The 27983-nt window shown below is 39.5% G+C and overlaps 2 protein-coding genes and 1 non-coding gene across 4 annotated transcripts; 2 read left to right on the plus strand and 1 right to left on the minus strand.

Moving 5' to 3' along the window:
- Nucleotides 1-591: 591 nt before the first annotated feature.
- grna (granulin a) lies at nt 592-14465 on the minus strand. The gene is made up of 10 exons (XM_061845294.1): nt 14349-14465; nt 10179-10301; nt 9913-10029; nt 6650-6731; nt 6476-6576; nt 4796-4949; nt 3988-4082; nt 3678-3908; nt 2043-2306; nt 592-928 (listed from the first exon to the last, which is right to left on the minus strand). Exons 2-10 carry the CDS (start codon nt 10284-10286, stop codon nt 839-841), a joined length of 1242 nt encoding a protein of 413 aa, XP_061701278.1. The 5' UTR covers nt 10287-10301; nt 14349-14465; the 3' UTR covers nt 592-838.
- On the plus strand, nt 12159-12231 carry trnai-gau (transfer RNA isoleucine (anticodon GAU)). Its single transcript has one exon. It is a non-coding gene; the product is annotated as a tRNA-Ile (tRNA).
- On the plus strand, nt 14329-27640 carry slc25a39 (solute carrier family 25 member 39). 2 transcript variants are annotated; one of them, XM_061845298.1, is made up of 12 exons: nt 14329-14468; nt 16538-16643; nt 17763-17822; nt 17969-18019; nt 19856-19965; nt 21539-21606; nt 21689-21813; nt 23831-24004; nt 24229-24338; nt 26330-26411; nt 26498-26578; nt 26692-27640. In XM_061845298.1, exons 2-12 carry the CDS (start codon nt 16547-16549, stop codon nt 26808-26810), a joined length of 1077 nt encoding a protein of 358 aa, XP_061701282.1. In that variant the 5' UTR covers nt 14329-14468; nt 16538-16546; the 3' UTR covers nt 26811-27640. The 2 variants fall into 2 exon arrangements, with proteins under 2 accessions (XP_061701282.1, XP_061701283.1); XM_061845299.1 differs by lacking the exon at nt 17969-18019.
- The last annotated feature ends 343 nt before the right edge of the window (nt 27641-27983 follow it).

Here is a 27983-nt window from a genome sequence, read left to right on the forward strand (position 1 = left end):
GACGAGGCCCGTGAGGACATAGGGAATTTAACAAGTCTTATCCTAGTACCCAAATTGGTGCCTTATCGTTCGTGTTGAAGCTGCTCGGCCCAAGTTAGCCTAGCACACTAACATTTTGCCTACGTAGAGAATACAAGAGGACCAAACATCAATCAACTTAACTTTGAACTACTAGGGAGGTCCATTGAGGTTTGAATCCCCTCCATCCACCTATCCTTTAAATCGCCATATCCTTTATATTTATAACACAAGTAGTATGTGATTTGTGTACCTAATGTGCTGACTGTGTTTATTGTGATTGCTTTAATTTGACCTTAACTTTAACATCGAGTAGGTAGTATGTCAATTGTGTATCTTTTGTGGTGACTTTCTTTATTTGATTGCTTCTTTATGATAATCTGCAGCCCATTGGGCAGCACATTATTGTTTTGATACTGGTTGCAGCCACTTGGGGGCGTTCTTTTACCGTACGTACAGTAATTTTGAATAGATACCTATGATTTGTGTTTAGTGCCTCCTGTATGAAGATACCTGGAATAGGCTCCAGCACACCAGAGACCCTTGCGAGGATAAGTCGTACAAAAAAATGAATAGATGGATGATTTGTGTTTAATCAATTTGTTTTGGTCATTTCTGTCTCATTTGCTGGTGTTAACGTGTAAAGGGAAGATTACACACAGTAGAGAAGTTAGAGGGTGGAGTCATGTTCCATCTTTTCGGATCAGACAACAATCAGGACATCAACCACAGTTCATCGGTGACTACTACAAACAGGTGTTGCTTGTAGTAAAAATGAAGATCAGTCTTTCACGCAATGTTGTGCGGCTGTTCCTTGTTGTTAGGGAAGCTCAACCAGAATGCACTGGCCACTCCCAGTGCACGTGTAGCCGGCCATACAGCAGTGCTTCATGTCAGGGCAGCAGACCGCCTGTGAGAAAATGAGAAATGATTGAGAAATCTTTTGTTTTATGAGCATTTTAATCAGGTGTATGGAGTTTGATTTACTCCCTGTGCCTGTGCTGGTTTTCTCTGGGTACTCCAGTTTCCCAAGTCCAATTAATTGAAGACTGTAAATTGCCCATAGGTGTGAATACGAATCGTTGTTGGTCTATAGATTCCATGAGTATGAGTTTGTCTAGTGACTAGTTCAGGGTATACCCCACCTCTTGCCCAGAGTCACCTGGAATAAGCTACAGCACGCCCACAATCCTCGCAAAGTGAGAATAATGAGATGGAAAATGGATGGATGGATCATAAATTGTGTAAAAAGTTCATACTAATATTTTTATTATTTGTAATTATTTAATAAAATATACTACTAAAATATTTAACTCCTATATATGTATTTTTTAAAATATTGTTTAAGTTTAGTTGTCATTTTTAATATTAAATCATATATATGTAAATGAAGATGTTAACTTATACGTAAAATGTTATTTTGTTATTTTTATTTCTAACTGACAAAATACATTGAATTTTAATAAAAATGGAAAAAAACGTTAAAAAAATATCAGTTACATTTAAAATGTTTAATGATGATATTTTTTGTTTGTTAGCTGGGGCTTCCACTCCCTGAGAAGGGTTGCGTCAGGAAGGGCATCCGGCGTAAAAATTGTGCCAAACATATGTGCGTTCATCTGAGATGACACGCTGTGGCGACCCCGAAAGGGACAAGCCGAAAGAAACTTACTTTTCTAGTATGTATTTATTAAAACCAAAAGCATTTTTAAATTAAAATTGAACAATTTTGAATCTTGTGTATGTTTTTGTAACTATTTTCCTAATATTTTCATTTTCAATAATTTAACTAAAACTATTGTCAAAAAAGGTAAATTATTTGTTTTTTAACATAATTATTTTTGATTTACATAAGTTATTTCACGTGATAAATTCTTAAAAATTAATAAAGACACTTGAATTTCAGGCACTAATCAAATCCAACAGCACTCTTGATAATGTAAACTAAATAACAGAGTGGGTCAAATATGTACTTTGCCCACCTCCGTTTTGAAACTACATAGATTAACAGATAAAATTCATACATCAGTAAAAGGACAGCATCCCCAGTCCGTGGATGAAATCTTGCAGCAGGTCTCTCCGTCCTTGCACTCGCTCTCGTCATCACACTGCACGAACCTTGGCTTCCTGGGGTTGATGAGGGTCTGCTGCAGGACCGCGGAAGATGCACTAGATGGAAATTTGAAATACCAAGGTACCGGCATGTCCTTTTTCACACACCGATACTCCTGTTCATCACAGATGTAGTCTGTGGGGCAGCAGTGGTTCCCATCAGCACAGCACACGGCCTGTCAGGGAGGTAATGATACTTTAGTCCGTCACATAGGACAGACGGAGTTCTCACTTCTGCTTTCACACGCAATGATGTGGAAAAAAACCCAGATTTGGTCTAAGTAGGCTTGGTGCAAACAAAATGTGAATGTAACAGTGGGGAACACTTTCACTTGCCTGGACAAGAAAAATGAGAACCATATTAAGCAGTGTACTGTATATCTGTGTGCATAATTTCTGACATTTTTTAATTTCTCCGCAAGATGTATTGTGACTATGTTGTTCTTACACATTTACTTTATTACTTCTGCAAAGCACAACAAGCACGAAGTGAAAAGCTGTTTCGGTTGGTGGGGCTATTTGACTGTAGGATGGTTACTTCTTGTTGGTTAGCTAGTAATTTAATGTTTCAGGCAGTTAATGGAATAGCTGGTTGGTTGGCTGGGTTTGTTACCTCGCTCACTCCCTTAGACGCTTATATTTGTAAAGTGGAATAATCTATTCGTCAAATACATTTTTCAGCAGGCAGGCGTGGAAGACAGTCTCACCCAGCTTGTTTGTGACATTCAGGTTTGTAAGCCACTGAAATGATAAACAGATCCCAGTAGATAGTGGGGTTTCTTCACTTTGGGTTTCAAATTAGCACAGCTTTTGTGGAGAAGATAAAGATTAAAAGGTTACTCTAATTTGGTCACAGCGACAGGTTTAGGCACCTCACTCAAGCAGACTGTATTTGTATGTACTGTATTTAAACAGAATATGTATCGCAATAGGTAGTTGAAAGTGCATGTCAAAAAGATGACACAGTTCATGGAGTGATTGGTGAACACCATTCAACTCGAGTCATTCTTTTAGTTGGCTTCACCCATAGCATATTTTTTAGTTTTGTATTTGTGTTTGCCATCAAAAGCCCTTTCTCTCTTTTTTGGGTAGGTTATTGTTAGGTTTTTTTGACTGATGTTTGAGGTCCCACAAAAGCAAAAATATTAGCTTCAAGGACACTCTTCTGTTTAACATGTTTTTTGCAACAAAAGCTTGTTTTCCCCGTTTTTTGGCCTGAATCTGGTGTTTTAGTGAAACCAACAGATGTTCTTTTGATTACTAAATAACAGAAAGCAGTAGAGGAAAACATTTTTTTCCCTAGTGAAAGAAGACAGTCTACATTAGGTTTGTTGATTATTTTGACACAGAACACCATATTGATTGGTGTTAATACTGATCTGGTTTAGCGTACCTAAAGAGCAATGCTAAAGGGACTGAGCAGTGATTGGTGAACACAGTCTGGTGAATCAGAAGAGAAGACAATGAAAACAGGACTGGACACATGGTTAAATCAAGATGTGAGTGTTAACTAAAATGGAGACGTCCAGAACAAGTGCTGTCTTCACCTGAGGCAACGGACAGCATCCCCATTCTCCTGTTTTGGTCCTACAGCAGGTCGAGCTGTCAGCACAAGTGTGCGTGCTGTCACATTTCACACCCTCTTCCTGCTGCCTTGGAGTCGCAGCCTCTTTCTCCAACCAGGGCACAGAGTGCCATTCCAAATCGCAAGTCTGAGCGGCCAGGTTACATGTATGACCTTTAGGGCAGCAGTGTTTCAAATCACTGCAGCAAATCGCCTGGGAACAGAATCCAGAAAGACAAAAAATAATCATCAGGGAAAACCCTTTAAAGGTGAATTTTCGGCCATTGGATTACTTCTGGTAGAGGGCAGCAGGACCAACTGCCTCTTGTGTTTTTACAGCATGTGGTGCCAGCTTTGCAATGGACTTTGTCATCACAGGCGATATTAGCTGGAAAAACAGCAGAATGATTAAAAAACAAAAATAAGTGGTAAGTGATTATACGGCCCCGTGTCATATGTAAGAAAAAAAAACATTCTAAATCCATCAGAACAAACACAAACATCTGACTAGAAAGACCTGAATGACAAGATGTAACGTGTGGCTACATGCTTTGACACACCCACCTCAAAGGGATGTATTCTTCTTTTTGATATTTGGTTTAGAAATACTGTATGCAAACCCCAACTGCATTAGAATATGCACAAAATCAACACAAATATGACACCAAAACATTTGATATTCACCACAGATGTTCTTTGGGTTTAGAGCTTTTTCTTGGGCTTAATAAAAAGGGTCGAGGTTCATGGTGTCAAACATGCCAAAGACAAAAATCTATTATTGTTCTCACATTATCTGACAGTCCCCATTCTCAGTGGAACTGTTGTAGGTAGTGAGCACGTTATGTTATGTTGATCTTATGACCAACATAACATTTTCATTCTGTTATGTCACATTTGTTATAACCACAAACCATGCCTCCACTGCTTATTATACTACATAATGAGCCCAAGATAACATAGATGGGTAAAGTTATTAGTTCCACCCACATACTTCTCATCTCTACAGGAGGAAGTATACAGCTTTTAATCAACAGAAAGCATCGTTAGCAGTTTCTCCGTTCTGACGAAACCGCTCTTCTGAATAAGGGGGAAATAACTGACCTTGCTGGTTCTCCCAGTCAGCCCTCCTCCTGGCAGGAAGCTTGTCCCACATCGGTGTCACCTTGCCGTCCTCTAGGGAGACGCACATGGATTGTTGAATGTCGCACTGGCTGCCTGCTGGGCAGCAGTGGATTTTGTCTTCGCAGCACACAGCCTGTTTGGACAGCAATTTATTGTTATTTGGCATTGTATGACACGAATGTTAATGGGACTTCCACGTTGCAGTATAATGAGTGAATGACATGGTGGCAACCCCTTTGTTTCAAAAGCAGTTGTCCTTAATGCGGGCTTACAGCATTTTTTTCAATTGTGGCTATTTTTAAAGTGCTCTTCAGTATAAATAAACTTGACTTTAGTAGTAGAGAAGGCAAAACACCAGCTTTGACTAGAGTTTGTGTTAAAAGCAATTGTCACTGGGCCCAGCCCCTTTCGCTTTGGCCATCCAAGCCGTCCATCTCACTGTCCTGTGTGAAAAGTACTGATGCAGGATGCGAGGTTTAAAGTTGACCATGGTAAGTTAACTCTCTCAACGACAACCAGAATCTGGGGTTGAAGACTTGTTACTCATTAGCCACGTACCTTTATCTCAAAGGCAATAGTACTTTACTGTATCGTTGCCCCATGTGCAACTGGGAAATTTTATGAGTTCCGACATAACAACAGAAGCAGAACATCACCAATTGGAACAACAGAGGAGGGAACATAAGCAAAACAGAAGTCGAGATTGGTAGGTTGGTCCCTGCCTATGACCCTTTTTGTGTCGAAAGCTGCTGTTGCTGGCATGAGACACTTACACAGTGGCCACCTTAGAAGCTTTTTTCACTTTTTTACCATCTTGCTGGCTTGTGTGTAGTACCAGTAGCTGAATGCTGTCAGCTGCATACGTAATTTGAAATGTAAAACCCAGCCCTCACAAGCCATCTACTTTTTGTGCCAAAAGTAGCTGTTACTACCACGAGCAGTCTACTGGGGGAATTGTAACATTTCTGATATAGTTCTAGGCGGCACGGTGGTCAGCTGGTAAAGCGTTGGCCTCACAGTTCTGAGGTCCCGGGTTCAATCCTGGACCCACCTGTGTGGAGTTGTCCCTGTGCCTGCATGGGTTTCCTCCAGGCACTCCGGTTTCCTCCCACATCCCAAAAAGATGCAACATTAATTGGACACTCTAATTACCCCTAGGTGTGATTGTGAGTGCGGCTATTTGTCTCAATGTGCCCTGCGATTGGCTGGCAACCAGTTCAGGGTGTACCCCGCCTCCTGCCCGTTGATAGCTGGGATAGGCTTTGGCACTCCCTGTAACCCTCGTGAGGATAAGCGGTGAAGAAAATAGATGAATGGATTTTAAAAATGGACGGTAAGGGGGTTTCTCTAATGTGCAGAGAAAGGTTATTCCTTCACATGGGACCAGTGACAGAAAAGGCCCAGGCCCCTCATTTATGGATGAGGTGTTTAAGTCTATGAGTTTAAATTTGCCAGCTTTCGACGCAGAACCAGAGCCGGAATGCTGCTGCAAACAAGAGTTCGAAATTTTACACCCGAGACTCACAGTTTGCTTTTTGTGTCAAAAGGAATTTTCACCAGCTCTTGCCCCTTATGAATCAGCTATCGAAGCTGCAAAAGCAGTCTGTCTGAAAAGAATGTGTATTTTTGTATCATCAGCGTGACATGGGCCGATTGTACCTTTGGCAGCGGGCAGCATCCCCAGGTGGCCTGCAGGGTCTTGCAACAAGTGGTGTCGTCAGGACACTCAGACACACTGTCGCCGCACAACACCACCGACTCTGCTCAGGATAAAATACAGGTGAAGATAACGTTTCAAAAATGTTTGCATAGTACAAGAAGAGTTAAAGAAACCTGGCGTGAAGCACCAGAGGCTGTCGGCACTGCAGCGGTGACCTTCCCGACAGCAACGCTTCCCGTCAGCGCAGGCCAGTCCCTGTTGGGAAATTCCAAGTTCACTCATATTACATCATTGTTCAACTAGGACTACAGATTTGATTATATTGTTAGTACACTATTTCTATTTTTTAAATTTAAAGCATGTTTTATGGACAGCAAATACTGTATTGGTTTTATTATAATCCATTCTTCCCAAAAACTTGACATCACTGTCAATAATATTATATTCTGTAATTTGGAATACAGCAGTTCAGCATTTGCAAATCTTTGGGTGGAGAACCAACCACAGTTAGTCACTGAAAACTCACCTATTTGCTGCTTTTATGCTTTAAGTCAAAGCAATAAAATTGTTAATTTGGCGTTATTTTGTGGAATCTTAGTGCCAAGGCATGACGTTGAACTGAATGTAAAGGTAGTAGAAAGGCAGTGCTTTTCCACCATATTGTGGCATCTTGTTGCCAAGGAACTTTTGTTGAAGTGAGTTGAGGCACGTCATTTATTCGCTAGTAGTGCGTTGCTACCATCTTGTGGCATTTAGAAGAAATTATAAACCTTTCTGGAGGGGATATCATTCCTTGTGGATTTTCGCTATTCGTAGTAGGGCTCAGCCCCGATAACATTTTAATTTTACTTTATATTTTTCATAATTGTATTTTAATGTGCTGCAGCATACAGGTATTTAGAATACAGTGGTGCCTCGAGATATAAGTTCAATTCGTTCCATGGCCATACTCGTGGCTTAAAACAGATCTCAAAGAATCTTGAACTAAATAATTAAATGGTTTGTGCATCATAATTACTTCAATGTGGCTCTTCCTGGTGTGCACGACTTGACCACACCACAAAATATAGTCTGGCAGAAAGAAAAGAAGCGTTTCAAAACTCTTCCAAGTGCACTGTTACTTGTTACTAACCCACTGCAACTTACTGGCAACAGTGTTCCCAGTAAGCTATTGTAAACTTAAATTATTGTAACTTGCTGACAACAGTGCCAAATAAATTCATTGTGGTAGTGATGAATTACAAAGTAAACAGGAGCTCTTTTGGCTTGCACACGAACTAGGCTAGGTAATGCTCACTTAGTATCAAGCAGAACTGACCGGCTGCATACAATCCCCAGTCAGAGTCTCATGAAAAAAAAAAAATAGTGCACTATAAATGTGACGTGAGAGTTACATACTGTAAGACACATAATTAACTAACTGTGGGACACGTAAACACATATGATCAATGTTATGTTAATCTTTATCATGCTTGGACATTCAGCATTAACATCTTTATTTTGGCAAGAATTCAACAGTTTGTGGCGCAATGCATGCTGGACGTACACGGCTAATAATTGTGCTACATGCAAAATACAGTAACTTTCTGCGTGACATCCACAAAAATCCCATGATGCAGTGGAAACTGTAGTTAATTATTGTGAAATCATCAACGTATTTGACTGTAAGGTATGTGGTAAATAACTGTAGAATTTACAAGAATGTCCAACTGACTCAGTAAGCTGCAGTAATAGTTTTTCACAAAGAATGAAGAACATATGCATTAACTGGCAGTGAGAACGAACAACTTGAACCCTCTAAAAAAATTGTGCACTGTCACCCAAACTGTTGTATGATGTAATGCGACTGGAATTCACTACCACTATAAAGCACTTCTTTTGCAAATTTAATAATATATATATTTTTAAATAAATCAGTCGGACAACAGCTCGCATATCGTAAAGCTCATTAATTAGATCACTTGTATCTCTTTTATTTACCACACGCAAGATACCATCATGTACACAGTATACAGTATCTTAATCCTGTTTTTTTAATCTAGATTAGATTTACATGTATTTTAATTGCTTCTTCATGATGCTATTTATTTTTACTTTGTTGGTTGGTTGGAATGTTTATGTGTAAATATTGTTACTGTTCCCTTAATTTCCCTCTTAGGATGAATCAAGGTATCTACTGTATCTTTTTATTTGTTTCCATGCACAGTATGCGAATGAACAATGGACCTTTTTGAGATAACATTTTACAGAGGCAAATAATAAATTCCTGGTATTGAGGATAAGTAAAAAAAAAAAAAACAGTGTGCCCCAGCTTGCAGATGGCTAATACACGAGGAATAGAAGCAATACACAACAATGTTAAAAAATGTCCTTGAAAATGGTAACAGTCCTTTCTCGTGGTTCTATGATAAAAGTAATTGTATTATTTCCTTTTTTAACATTTCATTCTTAATGACTTTCTATAAACCATACATTTTTCTATGCTTGTTTATAATGAATGTACAGTGCTCAGCAAATTTACAAGACCATTCACACTATTGGTCATGGGTTCTCTTTCTATTTCAGCAAGTTTGACACTTTACAATTTTAAACAGGAACAAGCAGTTTCTAAATAATTAACATTTTTAGATCCAAATATGAGAAGTGCGACTCGAACATAGCAATCAAAAATGCATTGAAATAACACATTTGAAAAAAGTATTCATTTCACAACAAAATACATTTTAAAACATCTGAATTTAAGACACAAAAAAATGTGATATACCAGAATTTATAATTTACGAATTTGTAATATTCACATAAAGTCAGTTTGTGAGAAAATGTAATAATTTATGATAAAAAATATTATCTGAAAAAACTTTTACTACAACAAAAGTCCTTATTTGAAAAATTATAATTTTATTAAACAAAAAGAATCCTTGCTATGAACAGAAAAGTCACAATTGACTAAAAATGTTTATAAGAAAAAAAATTGCATTATTGTAAAAACTCAATTTAAAAGTCTAACTTGTTCAAAAAACGTTGTCACTTCATGACAAAAAAGGTATATTACAAGAAAAATAAATCTTGTAAGATAGTCTTCATTTAAAAGTTGTAACAATATCAGTATGAGCTGAATGCTCATTGAAGTAAAAAAAATCTCTTGTAAGAGTGAATGGTCATAAAGGATCTGAAAGTTTGAAACGTCCCAAAAATATTTCATACATTACAAATAAACAAAACCCAACACGCAGACTGCGGAAGTATTGGTAACGCTTTAAAGGCAATCTTTTAAGAGTGACTTCTACTCTCTCTCTACTGTACTTCTAAATGTGTCAGTAGGTCCTTTGCAAGCTATTCCGAAAAAAAAAAGAAAGTGAAAGCTTTGCCGTACAATTGCCTCTGTTGATTCTGAACGCGTTTTGGAATTCATATTTGTGGTTTAACGGGATATCACCTGGTCAGAGGGACCACATTCAAAGCTGCTGGCAGGTCCTATGTCTTCACATGTCCCTCCAAGTGGGCCCTCAACCAGAAGGAGCATGGCACACCAGAACACAGTCAGACTCTGCATCTGTAATATTAACTGTATATTAACTAACCCTAACCCATATGTCATACAATGCTTCATATTCACAGTATTTGAACACATTCACAGTAGTCATGTGGCACACATTAAGCCTTGTCATAAATCAAATACAAACAGATTAGTGCAGCTCTCACCTTGACTGTGAAGCGTTTGTGAGTAGAGAAGAGTGTAGTGTCAAAAGTGCTTCCTGCAAAGTTCTGCTTTGGACACGCCCATTTACAGTCATAGTCCAGTGAAGCCATCCTTCTGTCGTTTCCCTTTTCAAAAACACATTTCTGTCCAAGGCATGAAACAAATCAGAACTCTTTACTATTAAAAGTACACGTCTGGATAAATGTCTACAGTCATAAATCAATAAGAACTCTGTATTAACAACATTAATGAAATTTAAAAATATATAATTGTACAAACAATTATTACATTCAATCAACTATGGAATTCAATTTCTTGTCTTCCTTTGTTTTACTGCGTGACAGCAAAAAAAACCATACAGTATTATGTAAAAAAAATATTTAAAAAAATATTTTAAATGAAATCCTTATTAAAAATGCTGCTAGATTTTAATTTACATGTACAATTTATCTCTATATGCTAAAAATGCAAACACATGACACCAATATCTCGTGTCAACAACACATTAGGGAGTTAATAAATACAAAAACCAATCCAACTGAAGTTGGTATGCTGTGTAAAATGTAAATAAAAATAGAATTTGAAATCCTCTTCAACGTATTGTCAATTGACCCCTCCGTACAGGGCACTTAACCACGCCTCCTGAAATCACGTCACCCCACTGTTGCTAACCTCAAACATTAGACAAAATGGCGTCGCATGAAGAAAAGTCGAGAGCGAAATTGTCCGATTTACCAGCTGATTTTTCACTCGCATTCTTACCGAATAGTGAAATATCGTTGAAGAGCAGACAGCAGGGCTTCAAGTATTTCAGCGTGGGGTATTTCAATGGTATTTCCATGCATATCGACGGAGAAACCATTGATATTAGCACGAGATTTTTTCGGAGTCAGAGGAAGACCGAGAAGCCATATATATTGCATCTGCAGTGCATTTGTTATATTTTGCATATTACACATTTGTGGAAAACAATTAACCGTACGTTAATATATCTTAATATAACCCAAAGACGAATTCGTCATTGACAGTTTCCTATTTTTGTGTTACCTATCACACTTGTGTGCAGAATCTGTATAATGTGTATCTGTATAGCCGTTTGTGAACCGCCGTATGAAGGAAAAGAAGAAGGCGAGGCTTGATTTACGAGTTGTTTCTCTCGTTTTCTTTGTGTAACGTCACGCGCTCCCCTCAATAATTATTCTTGAATTAGTGCCGAACCTACGTAAGTCCCGACCGAGTACGACAATCACTACTTTAGTGTCCTCAAACATCCTTCCTTCAGTCTTGGTGTCTCGTGCACGTCGAAGGCTTTTAGGACTTGCTATTCCGGTTTAGCTTAGCTTGCTAGCCGCCAACAAAGAGACACGTTTGTGCAGTCAGGTCCTCGCAAAGTATCGCTCAACACAGATCAAGTGTGTCAATCATTCACACATAGCTATGTTATGCAAGCGAAGAACTGCTAATTCATTTATACGAGACATGTATTGAAAATCAAATATAGGGCATACCTTCGTGCAAACATATGTGTTCCGGATGATATTAGATGGATTTAGTTGATGATGCGGTCTTCCACAAAGTTTGATCCATCAAAGGCATTTTTCGTACTGGGTCTTCGGTTTTGGAAAGGGTACGAATCGAACTCCACCAACTAGCCTTTCAGGATACCTGTCGTCACTATTACAAAGTCCGTGACTACACCTCTTAACCATATCTATTGTTAAGGATCCCTAAGACGTGATAAAACGGAAACAAAAGCTCTACTGAACCATTCGACTTTGACCTTAGTTTGTCTGAGGTTATGGCGGACGACAACAAGGGGTGTGGTTTAGGCACATCTCTGGCCTCTGATTGGTCAGCGACGCGGCCCACGCAAATTCTACGGAGGGGTCAATTGAATACACTACAAGACAAGACAAGAAACTGCTAAATGCAAATATTCACTCATGACATGTTTACCACTGCGTTACAGTCGCTTTCCTTTTGGCCCCGTAGCTCAGTGGTTAGAGCACTGGTTTGATAAACCAGGGGTTGTGGGTTCGTATCCCACTGGGGCCTCCACTCCCTGAGAAGGGTTGCGTCAGGAAGGGCATCCGGCGTAAAAATTGTGCCAAACATATGTGCGTTCATCTGAGATGACACGCTGTGGCGACCCCGAAAGGGACAAGCCGAAAGAAACTTACTTTACAGTCGCTTTCCTTTTACAAAAAGTCAATAAGTGCATGGAAACCATGGAGACTTGATTGTTGAAACTTTCAAGGTGGATTTTCCCCCCCTATTCTTGCTCGATGTATAACTTCAGTTGCTCACCCGTCCGGGGTCTCCCTTGTCATATTTTTCACTTCACAATATGCTCCACATTTTCAATAGGAGACATGTCTGGATTGCTGGCAGGCCAGTCCAGTAGCGTACTATTTTACTCCGAAGCCACACTGTTCCACCTCGTGCAGAAAGTGGCTCGGAATTGTCTCGCTGAAATAAGGAGGGACATCTCTGAAAACAGATGTTGCTTAGAGAGCAACATAAATTGCTCGAATAATTGTAGGAACTTTTTAGCATTACTGTACACTTCCACAGATGTACAAGTTACCCATGCCATGTGGGCACTAAGAAAACCCCCAGAACATTACAGATGCTGGCTTTTGAACTATGCGCTGATATCAATCTGGATGGAGCTTTTTCTCTTTGTCCTGGAGGACACGGCGGCTATGATTTTCAAAAACAATTTGAAGTGTAGACTCGTCATACCACAGCACACCTTTCCACCCTGCGTCAGTCCATCTCAGATGAGTGCTGGCATTTCTGGGTGTTGTCAATATACGTACGGCTTTTGCCTTGCATGGTAGAGTTGTAACTTCCATTTGTAAACGTCGCGACAAACTTTGGTAAGTGACAACAACAGTACCGCGAACGATTTAGTAATTTACTGCCAATAATGGTTTAATCCTTTAAACAGTGATGGCACTTATTTTTGGAGCGTTACCTGAGGAAATTTTCTTGGCCCCGTAGCTCAGTGGTTAGAGCACTGGTTTGGTAAACCAGGGGTTGTGGGTTCGTGTCCCACTGGGGCCTCCACTCCCTGAGAAGGGTTGCGTCAGGAAGGGCATCCGGTGTAAAAATTGTGCCAAACATATATGAGCGTTTATCTGAGATGACACGCTGTGGTGACCCCGAAAGGGACAAGCCAAAAGAAAGACACCTGAGGAAATTTTCTCCAGGTTCTTTGACTTGTTTGAGGATATTATGGACTGTGGATAACGAAATCCCTTAATTCTTTGAAATCTTGAGAAAGGCTATTCTTTAACTGCTGGAATGTTTATCGTGCAATTATTAACAAACTGGCAACCTAACCCTATCCTATTTTACAAAAGAAGCTTTCTAGGGATTCTCAATTTCAACTAGTCCAAACTTTTGGGGGCATTCTTTTCTAGTCTTTTTTTCCCCTCCGTCCAAGCTTTTTGGGAATGTGTTGCAGGTATCAAACTAAACAATGATAGAATTGTTGCAAACAACAACAACAAAAATTATGGCATTCATCAATTTGAAACATTTAAAAAAAAACTTATTTCTGTAGTGTATTTAGTTGAATATAAATAAAAACAAAGTTGCAAATGATTGAATAGATACAGTATTGTGTTTTTCAACTTCATGGGGTTTGTACACAAATAAGATTTAAATCAAGTGCTGTAGTTTCCTCTTTAAAAATCAAACTGACAGGCACGACAATATATGCTACTACAAAATGCGCCAACTATATACATTGATGGACTAATAACGAATGTTTGTTTATAATACCGTATGATGAACAATTTCAAAAAACCCCGTTTTCTAATTTCTGGAACTCCTCCAAAACCTTGGTTGAATACATGCAGCTTCAAACTTTCACCTTTAAATTTTTTTCCCCGCCCTAGCTTCAAAACTTCCCCATTCTCTTTTGAATTAAATTGTTTATATCATTGGTTTATGTACTGCTGTTTGCAGCGCTCCCTACATTCGAGAGAGAAGGGAAACAACAACGTTGTGGATGGCGCTGTTTTAGCCCTGATGTATAATTCGTATGGATGGACCCACGCCCACTTCACTAAGCAGAATGACAGCTAGTAACACATGTTATACAGATCGGGGAGGTTTATGTTGACTCCTTTCATGAACGCCTCTAGCGTAATAAGACTTACCAGGTCAAACACAATGGACGAGGACAGTTGACGATAGGGGACTCCTATGGAAAAAAATGCTTTCGTAGCTTTTCGTGAAGCTGCTTGGCGAAGGGGGGTGAGGTTACAGTGAAAGAAAAGGTGAGTACAAAACAGTGCAGTTGCAAATTTGCTAGCTGGCTAGCTTAAATCGCTCGAGTGTTACCCTAGCTTGTAAATGCTAGCGGTAAATGCGGTTCGATTAAGAACAATATTGTTTATCTTGTTTATCCCGGTGTTATGTTACCACGCTTTATGATGTATAATGTGAGGATATTGTTCTTGATTGATGACAATGAGTTAGTCATATCAGCACGAGGAGAGGAAAGGACGCAAAAAGCCTTTCTGCCCTCTATGAGTTTGTACCTAGAATATCTCATGTTCTGTTTTCTAAAATGTTTTTTTTTCACCCTTTAGTCGAATTGATCTAAATGACGCGACTGCACATAGCGTTCAAGTTGACGTGTTTTGCTTTCTGTCACAAATGGTCTTTATCCTTTTTGAGACCTACGTTTGACTTTTACTACTGGGAACATATGCTGTTATTTAATCGCATTCACTAGTTTTGCAATAGATGTATTTACTTGTGTACTTCGTTAGCCCTAAAGTCGATGCTTACTCAAACAGTAATGATTAATGTGTGAAGTAATGCTCGGCCATATGGCATTAAAATGAAAACTCGATTTCTTACTGTTTTTCTCCATCACAACAAAAATATCAAATGTCAATGAGATTATTGGAAAAAAAGGGTATGTTTGTTCGACCTGCATTATTTCTATATTGTTTATTTTGCCTGTCACCAAAAATGTTTTGAAACTGCTTATATTGAGATCAACTCCTACATAAATTTACAGATAATGTGAAAAAGTGTTTACCCCTCTGTCCTTTTTGGCAAAATGTATATGTTGACAAAACCACTAATATTTTCTACAATTAAACCTAAAATGTGCCCATTCATGCCTGGCCATATGATGGCTATTGTGCTCATGCCCCTGTCAAAGATTTAAAGTCGGAAATTCACAAAATAATTGAAAATTATCACATAAAATGACTCCAAATTAATCAATATATACAATTAATCAATCAGCCTTAATTGTGATAATACGTTAAGTTGTGAGCAACGCTGCATGTCAACATTGGACATATGCACAGCATTGATAAGCTATCGCCATACTCCCAATATTCGGCTCCACCTTGGCTTAATGAGCTTTTGCGTGTCCCTGACTTATATATTATGTCACAACAATATGCTTAAACAAATCTACAGAGGAAGCTTTTAGGCCTCAAAAGCAACGGTTTTCAAACAGGAACTCTTAACAGGGGAAGAATATAGATTTTGCAAGGACTGTCTCATAATTCTAACAGCAATTAAACAGAACTAGCATGTTGTTAACTTAATAGCGGAGTTGCACAGGCCATTTTTGAACAGTTTTTGAAAACATTAACAAAATTGGACCAACTGTAAGAATCCTGTTGCCTAGATTCAACATTTGTAGACAACCATGAATTGGATAATCAACAATGTAGATTCTACATAGAAAGAAAAAAAGTAAACATTTTAGCAAGCCAATTGTTATAATTTCATAAAAAATTGACAGTAATTTAAAAATGACTAAAGCAGTTGTTGTTAGGCTAACAACATGTACCACTAAATTCCAAAATATTTAAAAAGTTGCCTATTTTTGAGAGTAGAAATTCATAGTTTAATAAAAAGAGGGTTTTATTTTTAGATTTTAAAAAAGTAAAAATGTTATGGTCAGGATAATATTATTTATCAAAACAAAAATGGAGCTTTATTCCTGTAATTATGCTTTTTATGTAAGAAAAATAAAATTTATGCAAGCAGGGATATTCAATTTATGTGAGATACAGCACAATGAAGTCAGAGCTTTTAATTAGCCAAAAGCTAAGGTAGGGAGGAATAATTGGTTTAATATCTTTATTTTATTGTTGAGATAGTCCCAAAATGTAGGTATGAAGCTGGGTTCATGCTGAATGGTTTGTGGACCCCAGTTTGATCACCACAGATTTAGAACACCAATATGGTTGTCGCTGCAACACTTTGCTTACAGAACGAGCAGACGTGGAAAAACATAGTTGTATTTGTACTTGACGCTAGGGGGTCAGTAAACCCCTCCGTGGCGTTCAATGTTCTGTGTTTGGGGGTACAGGTGGGAACGATGCCGGAACGGGCCACCGATGGCGCCTCGGCCGCCATCTCTCCAGTGCAGCAGATGCTGGCTTCTGGCACTGGAGCCCTCCTCACGTCCGTTTTTGGTGAGATATTTAAGTGAAGAAGACAGTGGTACCCTGACATACGAGACCCCCTTTCATTTCAATTAAGAGTTATCTCTTGGTCTATTTTCATTTTCTGTTGCAAGCTGAAATTGAGAGGGTAAGAGGGGGTTGCATGTGGGCAAGGAGAGCCACAGTTGCGATACAAACAGTCAGACACAACTCACAACTCACATTCTGACACTCACACAGAAAGAGCAGCCAACCAGACTACAGCTCCCGTCATTACTCATTCGGCCACACCCATTTAAAGGCACACATCAAGTTGATTTAATTTGTCTTTCATTTCCTAACTGAAAAACGAGTTTTTAAAGTCTTTTAGGGGGCCTGGTACAGATTGGTTTTCAATTTAATTGGGAAAATTGATCTGGTATAGGAGTACAGGGTACCCCTACGAATCAAGCCCTACCACGAAAAGCAAAATTTAGCAGGCAATTGATGCCAACTAAAAAGGTTTATAATTGCCTTACGTTATCAGAGGATGGGGGGCAAGCACTTAAAACAGAGAAGATCATAAAGTACCAACATGAACCCATGTTACAATTATGACAATGTTTCTGTTATTAAATGCAAACTAAGGCCCTCATCTCACTTCAACTGTGTTCCTTTGTACCAAAATGCCACCAGATTGTGCCAAAAGCAGTACCTATATTTTAGACAAAAGAAATAAAACATTTAAAACTGAGAAAAAGATAATTGAAAAATAAAAATACAAGTACAATTAAAACAGCGTACAGAGCAAGAAATGTCATTTAAAAATGGAAGTAGTCTAAAAAGGATGAAAAAAAAGTTTTTAACCTGGATTTAAAAGCATTCACAGTTGGGGCTGAAATCACTTCTATTGTCATCTTACTCTATTTATGTGCAACATAATACCGCAAAGACAAATTTTAATAAAAATAGAATTGATCTTACAATATTAGACAAAAACAGCTAATAACAGCATAATATGTAAGTCACAATTATGTGGGGGTAACATTGTAAACTGAGTGACGTGCTTGGTCACGTAACAAATTAAAATTCTCAAGTCAAGGTCCCACTGTCTGTATTTGTGTGACTGAAGATTGGTGTTTTGTTGCTCATTCTTTTTACCGTTTGCAGTTACACCTCTGGATGTCGTGAAGATCAGGTTGCAGGCCCAGCAAAGCCCCCTCCATCAAGGTAGTTTTTTTCTTTTTCCTCTTCATCTTCCTCTTCTTCTTCTTCTCTTGTGGTGTTGATGTGGTCACATAAGCTGCTGTGTGGATGGCTTTGGATTAATATTTTAACATCAAGACGCTCCTCTGCCTCTGCTTTTCTTTCCAAAGCTTTAACTATCAATCCTGCTTCGTGGGCTGGTGTCACCCGCCCCTCCAAGTGTGAGTACTAGACCCTCGCCCGCCGCATGCTCACACAAAATTCTCAAACATCTGTGTGTCTGAGGAAGTCTGAGGGCCACACTGAAAACAAAACAAAAAAATGAAATCAAAGGGGGGAAAGGTCGGAGAAAAGGTCCAGTTGGAAGGACAAGATCATCATATCACAAGAAAAAATTTAAGTGAGAATATCACAACGAAAGTACCGTTTCTTCATATGATTAGAACTCGTACCATGGTGGAAGAACTGGTTAGAGCGTTGCCCTCACAGTTCTGAGGACCGGGGTTCGAAAACCAGCCCCGCCTGTGTGGAGTTTGCATTTTATCCATATGCCTGTGTGGGTTTTCTCTGGGCACTCCAGATTCCTTCCACATCCCAAAAACATGGACTAATTGGAGACTCTAAATCGCCCCTAGGTGTAATTGTGAGTGTTACTGTTGTCTGTCTCCATGTGTCCTGCAATTGGCTGGCAACCAATCTTCGTCTTCATAGTGTCAGGTCACGATCAAAGCGAAAGCTCAAACTACGTAGAAATGAGCGTAATGGACACTTTTAAAAAGCGAGCATTTCAAGTGTGTGCAGTATCCCTTTTCTTGAAATGATCGTACTATATAGTTTCAGCTCACATTGTTTTGCTTCCGGTTTCTCGCATCATCAGCCGAAGTGGTGAAAGATTTCTTTAAAAAGCGGCTGCACAACTAGCCCTTGTAGTCGACAATTTTTGTCTGCATTTAAGTTAAAACAAACTCACCCACAGCCGTTTCTGATGTTTGGTACAGTAGCAACAAATATGCTACGTTAACAATCGTTAAATGCAAAGCTTCCACCACCCCGCCCCACAGAGGAGGTGAGAGTTCAGGTTGGTGGTGCACATTAACGTAATAAATAAAATAAATAAGTAAATAAAGTAAATAAATGTGTAACCTGAGACATCAAATATGATATCGAAATTTATATGTATACCTTTTTTTACCACTCTATGTACCTGTGTTCGACTATAATATGATAGTATTTTTTTATCTTTCATCCTTACCTAAATATAATGCACTCTATTAACTTTTTGAAAATATTTTTGGAAAACATTGAGCATTATTTTCGAGAAATACTTTGATCCAAAAAAGTATTCTTAAAAAAATATAACATTTAATGCTCAAAAAATATAATTGATTCAGAAGAAAATAAAATTCATAGTTAAAAAATTGGAACTTAATTCTTAAAAATAAAACATTTGAGGATAAGTACTTTATTCAAATAATTATCCTCACAAAGTTTTTCCTTAAAAATGTTACTTAATCCATTTTTTAAAAATATTCAATTGTTTGTTGAAACTATACAACTTTGTTCTCTAACTATTAAAATTTTATCCCTTAAAAAAAAAAAAAAAGACTGTTGTCTGTCTCCATGTGCCTTGCGATTGATTGGCAATCAGTTCAGAGTTAGGCTCCAGCATTCCCCCAACCCTTGTGAGGATAAGCAGCTAAGAAAATGAATGGATGGAATTCACCTCTATTCTCAGTTATTGCTTTAGTCGTGTAGTATTTTCTTCTCAGTGTGGCTGTGGACCTCTACGCATTGTGTGTCTTTATGTATGTATGCATGTACGTGTGTGTGTGTGTGTTTGTGTGTCATGTTCAAACAATCCTCCTCTTTGTTGGCATGTTCAGATGTGTGTGGTTGTTGCCTCATCACAATTGTGCCAATTTCTGTAATGTGTAAAGCGTTAACTTTGCCAGTCATTGACAGCCTTCAGGCTATTTTTGTCAGATATCCTGCAAAGGTCCAGGTCAAAGGTATCCTGTCTCATAACGCTCTCTTTCTTTTTCCTCTTTCTCGCCCAGGGAAGTGCTTTCTGTATTGTAATGGGTTGATGGATCACATCTACATCTGCCAGAATAGAAGCAGCTGCACCAGCTGGTACAAGCAGCAAACGCATTTCAGCGGCACCTTGGTGAGTTAAGAAATGTGAATGCAGTGAAACCCCACTATTCATTGGGATAGTGACTGAGCCCTAACGCAAATAAAGAAAAGCCTCAAATAATTGTCATCCTCAAAAAGGAGTACCGTATTTTCCAGACGATACGTTGTTCCGGGGTACAAGTCGCACCAGCCATAAAAACCAAGAAAAAAAAAATAAGTCGCACTGGAGTCTGATTTTTTTGGGGAAATTTATTTGATAAAATCCAACACCAAGAACAGACATGTCATTTAAAATTTAAATGATGAACAATTTAAAATAAAAATAGAATAGAGGCAACAACAGGCTGAACGGTATGGTTACGTTACATGACAGAACTGAGAACGTGCCTGGTATGTTAACACAACATATTAAAAGAAGACTGTCCCTAAAATTCACATGTAGAGTAAACCCTCCAATGTGAAGTAATATTATTATTACATATACTTTGGACATCAATTGAAAAAAAAATAGAAAATAAACCACATTTTTTAAATCCAAGCAAAATCTGGATATGTGCCAGTTTTAACAGCCAGATCCGGAAGAAACGTCCTTGACCCCACCTCTGACGTCGCTGGTGCTTAGCATTACAGACCATTCATTTTAGCTAAGCCAAGATACCCACGTGTTGTGCAACAAAACTGAGAAAATGCACCCAAATTTGTCCTTTAACCTCCCGTGGGGTCAACCTGACAGGATAAAGCTATGGTTATCGCAGTTGAGGCTCGTTCATCAGCCAGGGAAATTTGCACGCGTCTAACCATTACTGGTTAATAGCCGCTTAGCTATAGCCTCTCATGCCGGTACTGTATAAGCAACAACATACTTTATGAGGTGACACGGTGGAGCAGGTGTAAAGTGTTGGCCTCATAGTTATGAGGACCCGGGTTCAATCCTGGACCTCTGTGTGTGCAGTTTGTATGTTCTTCCCGTGTCTGCTTGTGTGTAACGTGCCTCTTCCCCGTTGACAGCTGGGATAGGCTCCAGCACTCCCATGACCCTCGTGCGGCTAAGAAAATGGATGGATGGGTCCATCCATCCATCCATTTTTTTGCCGCTTATCCTCACGAGTACTTACATCGACGGCTGTATTACTTTAGTTAAATTATTTAACACAAATTAGTTCACATGAGACTCATCAACAAAATAAGCTACCATATTTCCATAAGTAACAAAGAAGCAAAACCAAATTGTAGCGACTAATTAGACGTTTACAGCTGTTCATAGCTACATCAGGAGAGGAGCAAAAGCAAAAGTTCAGTTTCACATTTGATACTGCGCAAGATGCATTAAGGACCTCCAGCAAAGCAGTACATCTCACTCATAGATGATAAAACATTATTGACTAGTTAAAACTAGCAACGCCAAGATTCCAACTGATTGCCCGAAAGTAACATTTGCACTGCTTAATCCTGAGAGCAAAAATAATTGCCCGAGATTTTTAGTGAATAAAAGTGGCTAGAAAATTTCAGACAGAAAATTTCAAACTGTGCATATGTGCAGGACGTTATTATTATTACTTAATAAAGTGTTTGATTCACCCATCCTATGTTCATTTGCGTCCCAGGATGCTTTTGTAAAAATCTATCGCCATGAAGGGCTCAGGTCTCTGTGGAGTGGACTCCCGCCCACACTGTAAGTAATACACCGCACAGAAATGTAGCATGACTAAAAGAGGTTGCAAAGTAATGTAAAAAGTTTCTCAACATTTGAATAGTGTTATGGCTGTTCCCGCGACTATCATCTACTTCACCTGCTATGACCAGCTGCGGGACTTTCTGCGCTTCACCATGGGTTTTCAAGGCAACCACATCCCACTCGTGGCTGGGGGTATCGCCAGATGTAAGCCCACGAAAACACACACTTACATCCATCCGTTTCCTACACCGCTTATCCTCACTAGGGTCGTGCTGGAGCTTATTTCACGTGACTCTGGGCAAGAGGTAGGTTGCCAGCCTATTCCACGGGACATATAAACAAAGAACCTGGACAAAACCCATACAAGTACAGGGAGAACAGGCAAACCTCATACAGGCAAGGCCAGATTTGAACCTAAGTCCTCAGAACTGAGGGAGACGTGGTGCAGCTAACCAGTGCTGCTAAATCTTTACATTCATTTAAAATGTTGTAAAATTACAATAGTGTTTTTTTTTTTAAACATGGATAAGACTAGCCCAGACACGGTTTTTTTTTTTTTTTTTTTTGGGTCTCCCACTTTGAAATCATGTAAGCATCTGAAATGTCTTTGGTGCATATCCACTGTAGGAGACATAATCTTAAAAAAAAAGGAAAAAAGGGAATATGTATTTTTTTTTACTTATTTATTTGTATGTTACTGCTACACGTGAGTATTTGAACACCTGCCAGTCAGCAAAAATTCTGTCCCTCAAAGACTATTTAGTCCGCCTACAGTCCACCTATTATTCTAAATTAAAATTACCACTTTGAGATCGTTAGCTGCATAAAGAAACCTGTCCACCCCACACAATCAGTAAAACGCCAAATACCAACATGCCTAAAGAGCTGTCGAAAGACACTAGAGACAAAATTGTAGAGCTCCACAAGGCTAGAAAGGGGTACGGGGCAATTAACCCCTCCGTGGATATTGCGCAATCCGCATCACTGACCAATCAGAGGCCAGAGATCTGCATAAACCAAAGCCCGTTTTTGCTCCCGCCATTTTCTCAGACAACATTGCATGGTCCAGTATAGGTTTAGTTAGCGTTTTATTGGGTATTTGGGTTATTTAACAAAAAATATGGTTAAGAGGTGTAGTCACGGACTTTGTAATAGTGACGACAGGTATCCTGAAAGGCTAGTTGGTGGAGTTCGATTCGTACCCTTTCCAAAACCGAAGACCCAGTACGAAAAATGCCTTCGATGGCTCAAACTTTGTGGAAGACCGCATCATCAACTAAATCCATCTAATATCAACCGGAACACATATGTTTGCACGAAGGTATGCCCTATATTTGATTTTCAATAGATGTCTCGTATAAATGAATTCGAAGTTCTTCGCTAGCATAACACTGCTGCGTGTGAACGATTGGCACACTTATTCTTTGTTGAGTGATATTTAGCAATGATCGAACTGCACAAACGTATTGATTTCTTCCTGGCTCACGGCCGAAGCTTAACCAGACTGTGTTTGCACGAAGATATGCCCTAAAATTGATTTTTAATACACGTCTCCTATAAATGAATGAGACGTTCTCCGCTAGCATAACACCGCTACGTGTGAACGATTGACACACTTATTCTTTGTTGAGCGATATTTAGCGATGATCGGACTACACAAACGTATCGATTTCTTGCTGGCTCGCGGCCGAAGCTTAACCAGACTGTTTGCACGAAGATATGCCCTAAATTTGATTTTTAATACACGTCTCATATAAATGAATGAGACGTTCTCCGCTAGCATAACACCGCGACGTGGGAACGATTGAATGAAATCAGAAGCATGGCGTCTCTCTCAGTTAAGAATGTATTGTATTGAGAATCTATAATATATCATTGATTTGAATGAAATCAGAAGCATGGAGTCTGTCTCAGTTCAGAATGTATTGTATTGTATTTGCCATTTTTACTGTTTGTCTTATGTCAGCGCACGTGGCGTGACGTCACTTCAGGAGGCGTGGTTAAGTGCCCTGTACGGAAGGGTCAATTGCTAACCTGCTTGGTTGGTGAAAAAAAGATGGGTTTGTCTGTCTGTCTAAATGAAATTTACACTTTTACACTAAATCCTTGTTAGTCACTTTATGGTGGTCTAAAAAGCCAAATGTGCGACCTTTAATGGACGGCATGGAGGGGAATATGTGTAGACGGAGCTTAAATATCACTGCGTGTGTGTGTGTTCCAGTGGGTGCCGTGACGGTCATCAGTCCTCTGGAGCTGATTCGAACCAAGATGCAATCTCGCCAGCTCACGTACGGTGAGCTGTGCATTTGCATTCGCAGTGCCGTGGCCCAAGGGGGCCTGCTGTCACTGTGGCGCGGCTGGGGGCCCACTGTGCTCAGAGATGTGCCCTTCTCTGGTGAGAACCTCCACATTGTTTCTATCTTAAGTAGCTTCTGTAATTCATCAAGTCTGATATCATTAACTAGTCAGGTAATGTCTTTTTTGGGCACGTTTATTGTCAAGAGAAATGTGATTTTCAGTAAAAATGTCACAACAGTTGTCTTGTTATTTAGAAGACATCATATACTACATCGTTCAACAGCACTGGTCAATGTTTCCTCTTTCTTTCTGGGTATGCAGCCATTTACTGGTTCAACTATGAGCTGGTGAAAGCCCAACTATGTCGACAAAGCCAAATCACCCAGGCAAACTTTGCCATAAGCTTCACTGCAGGTGCAGCCTCAGGAGCGGTATGAATCCAACACACACATTCACCCTTCACTTTGAATCCACATTTGCTTGTGAACAAGTAATTTTACAGGATGACTGTCGGGCTGTAAGGACTCTCAACTTGACATTCAAATTCATTGGCTCTGCACGGAGCAAAATTTGTCAGTTCCATGACTGAAGATGTCACGGTGACATCTTGATTCCAAAAGGAGCACTCTCTTCCTTGCCTTCTAGCTTTGGTGTTTATGCAACCCTTCTTAGCATCAATTGGCTAAGCTTGAGTTGCTAATGCTGTCTGCTGATTTACCCCGAGTGAAATCGTGTGTGCGAACTATGTGACATCATGTCAGTGATTCTCTTGTTAACATAGGTGAAGTGAGTGTGTTCATGAGGACAAGGATTGAGTGAGATCACATTGCAATGCTGATTGGATAACAGCTTTAAAAGGAGGGTGGTCCTTGAAATCATTGTTCTTCCTCTCTTAACCATGGTTACCGGCAAGGAAAAATGTACAGTCATCATTGCGATGTACAAAAAGTGAAGCGAAGATATTTTCTATGAGTACGATTGCACCTAAATCAACCATTTATTGGATCATAAAGTTCATTCAACTGCAGGATCAGGTCACCATCAGTGCAGAGCTTGCTCGGGTGTGGCAGCAAGAAAATGTGAGTGTATCTGCACGCACAATGAGAAAAAGACTTTTGGTGGCTGGCCTGCTCTCAAGAAGGGCAGAAACAAGACAGAAAAACATCAGGGATAGACTGATATTCTGCAAAAAATACAGGAATTGGACTGCTGAAAACTCCGGTAAAGTCATTTTCTCTATGTGTACGTGTGTCCTATCATAAACTATACCCATTCTTGTGTGACGACCCCCCCCCCCCCATTGATTGGCCACGCTCGACCATATTTCTGTAGTAAAACGGCTCAAACGTAACAGAAAAGTCATTCTTTTTATTCATTCTCCTCCTGTTCACTGAAACCACTAAAGTCGTCATATTCAGTATTGGAGTTGAAGAGCCTCAGAATGTTTCCGTCACGCACCATTTCAGTCTCTCTGTCGCATTAAATGAAATTTTCATCTCGGGTGACCACTGAAGTTATGCTGATCTCCTTACATAGCAGACCTCTGGCAGACCTCAGAAAAGGATGGTCTTCACATCCGAGTTTTTGTGAAAGATTTCTCACCGCTGCTCATCCAATCCTCCCACTCACCTTGGTGTGCCACTTTAAAAGGATGATTCGCACTGATGTTGAGTGGCTGCAAAAACTTTCTTGTACCTCCAGGACTCACAGCTTGACTTGAGTTTGATTTTTTGCTGGCTGTTTTTACAGAATCTGTGATATGGGCCCTCATACTGCCCAAAATAAGCAATGCTTTATTTCCAGTGAAAAGAATCTTCCCGGACGCCTACTGTATCTAGTGCCCTCTTCTTCTAAATTGTAGGTCGCTTTGTTGTCATCATCTACGCTTTCGAGTTAGCGTCTTCTACATGCGGAAGATCTGTGCATGCCAAAACACTAGTCACTAGTAATTAGTGAATTATAGGGAACGGTTATGTTTTAACCGTTACATTCTAACAACTTTTTGTTGTACGTTTAAACTTAATGCTTTTTTTCTATTGGCAAAAAGAATCCTCTCGAACACCTACTGTAACTAGCGCAGTCTTCCTCTACGCTGTAGTTAGCATCTTCTTCTACACTTTGGAGATAGCGTCTTTTGCCACACGTGGGGGGCATCTGCGCATGCCCAAACCTGAGTGCATTATGGGGGATGGCCATATTTTAATCATTACGTTCAAACAAGTTTTTGTTGTACATTTAAACTTATAGCCGCTAGCGGAAAGAATATAGCTGCATTGTTAAAATAGGGTTCATGGCGCCAGAAAAAATTAGTGGCTTGTAGTCTGGAAAATACAGTGGGTGGGGAGTGTGAGTGATTGAATATTCTGTAAATGTGTGTGTGCATGTGTACATGTGCATGTTTTTCTTGTCAACAAAATACCAGATCGCCGCCATCTTGACACTGCCCTTCGATGTGGTGAAGACTCGCAGGCAGATCCAGCTGGGAGAGATGGACACGCTAGGAAGTGCGTTCACTGGTGTCGGGAATTTGTGGTAATTGACGTCAACTCGTCACTGTGGTTGTATTGATTGTTGTTGTTCGTACTTGTAGCACCGTTAAAGAAGACTGCGTCCACGTGGCGCATCATGTGTGACATCTGGAACGAGGTGGGCTATCGGGGCCTCTTTGCAGGTACGCTTCGCTGCCTTGTTCACATTCATCACTTTTTCAAATGGCTGTCATGTGGGCATTAATATGATGAGTAAAAAAAAATATTGAATTGAGATTCGTTTTCAATTTTTCAGGTTTCATGCCTAGGGTGATCAAAGTGGCACCGGCCTGTGCAATCATGATAAGCACTTATGAGTTCGGAAAGGCCTTCTTCCAGAAAGTCAACCATGATCGTGAACCTGTGGCGTCCTGAAGGGACGTTGGGAAGTCCCCAGGAGGATTTTTTTATGTTTGACATTGTCAAATTGGATCAAGTTTATGATCAAACTGCGCCACTGTTTTTTCTTTTTTTTTTTTTAATTACGTGCAATTCAGGTTTTACAAATCCAGAATTCGGGGAAATTTCTGAGCCGTATTACAGTGATTAGGGTTACATCTTGTTTCTTGACAAGTTATTGGTTAAACTACTGTATCAACAACATCCGTGATTCATTTCAGTAACATTCACAAGGCTGAAGCTGTGACGCAATGCCTCAAATCCATGATGAAAGACTGCATGACCATTAATGAGCACTGTCGTGAAGATGTATGGACACTCAATTCATTCAGAGTACTCCACATAACCGGGAAAAAACGTTTTGGACTCAACATTTTGTTTGCAAGTCAGATTATGCTGGTGAAATGCTTACTTCTCTTCCGTTTTCATATGTACAACAAAGCCACATTATATGATATGATCCAAAAAAAGAAAATGAACCTCTGGTGTACATCATAATGCAAGCATGAGACAGCCTCACATTTTATATAAAATTATTTTAAAACATGCTAAGTCATGATGGTTGGAGTCAAATACTTAAAATCTTTCAGAGAGTTGTTGAAGGAATATCTGACAGCTCTGCGTCCTAAAGTGTAAATATGTTGCCTTAAGATGGAATCTTTCCATCCATACATTTTTTTCCCGCTTATCTTCACTCGGGTCACTTGTGTGCCGGGGCCTATCCCAGCTAACTGAGGGCCAGAGGCAGGGTACACCCAGAATTGGTCGCCAATTGCAGGCTACATATAAACAACCATTCACACTCACATCTATGGGCAATTTTGATTCTTCAATTAAGCTACCATGCATGTTTTGTTCATATGGTTGGAAACCAGACATACTGGAGAAAAACAATTGAGCCACGGGGATAACATGCTATTGCCACACAGCCAAGGCCGAATTTGAACCCGGATCCTCAGAAATGTGAGGCATCCATCTTGCTGCCTAAATTAAATCGGATCTCGGGGATCAAATTCTTGCAGTATTTGCGTAAGGAGAGGGACTGAGCTCTGGTCATTTCACCAAAAATCCACAATTGGCACACCCAAAAAGGTTAAGAATTGTGCATACTTGCCGCAAGATGCCAGCAAAGCACTACTTTTGTTTAGA

The sequence above is a fragment of the Syngnathoides biaculeatus genome, chromosome 16 (genome assembly GCF_019802595.1).
Source record: "Syngnathoides biaculeatus isolate LvHL_M chromosome 16, ASM1980259v1, whole genome shotgun sequence".
Classification (NCBI taxonomy): Eukaryota; Metazoa; Chordata; class Actinopteri; order Syngnathiformes; family Syngnathidae; genus Syngnathoides; species Syngnathoides biaculeatus.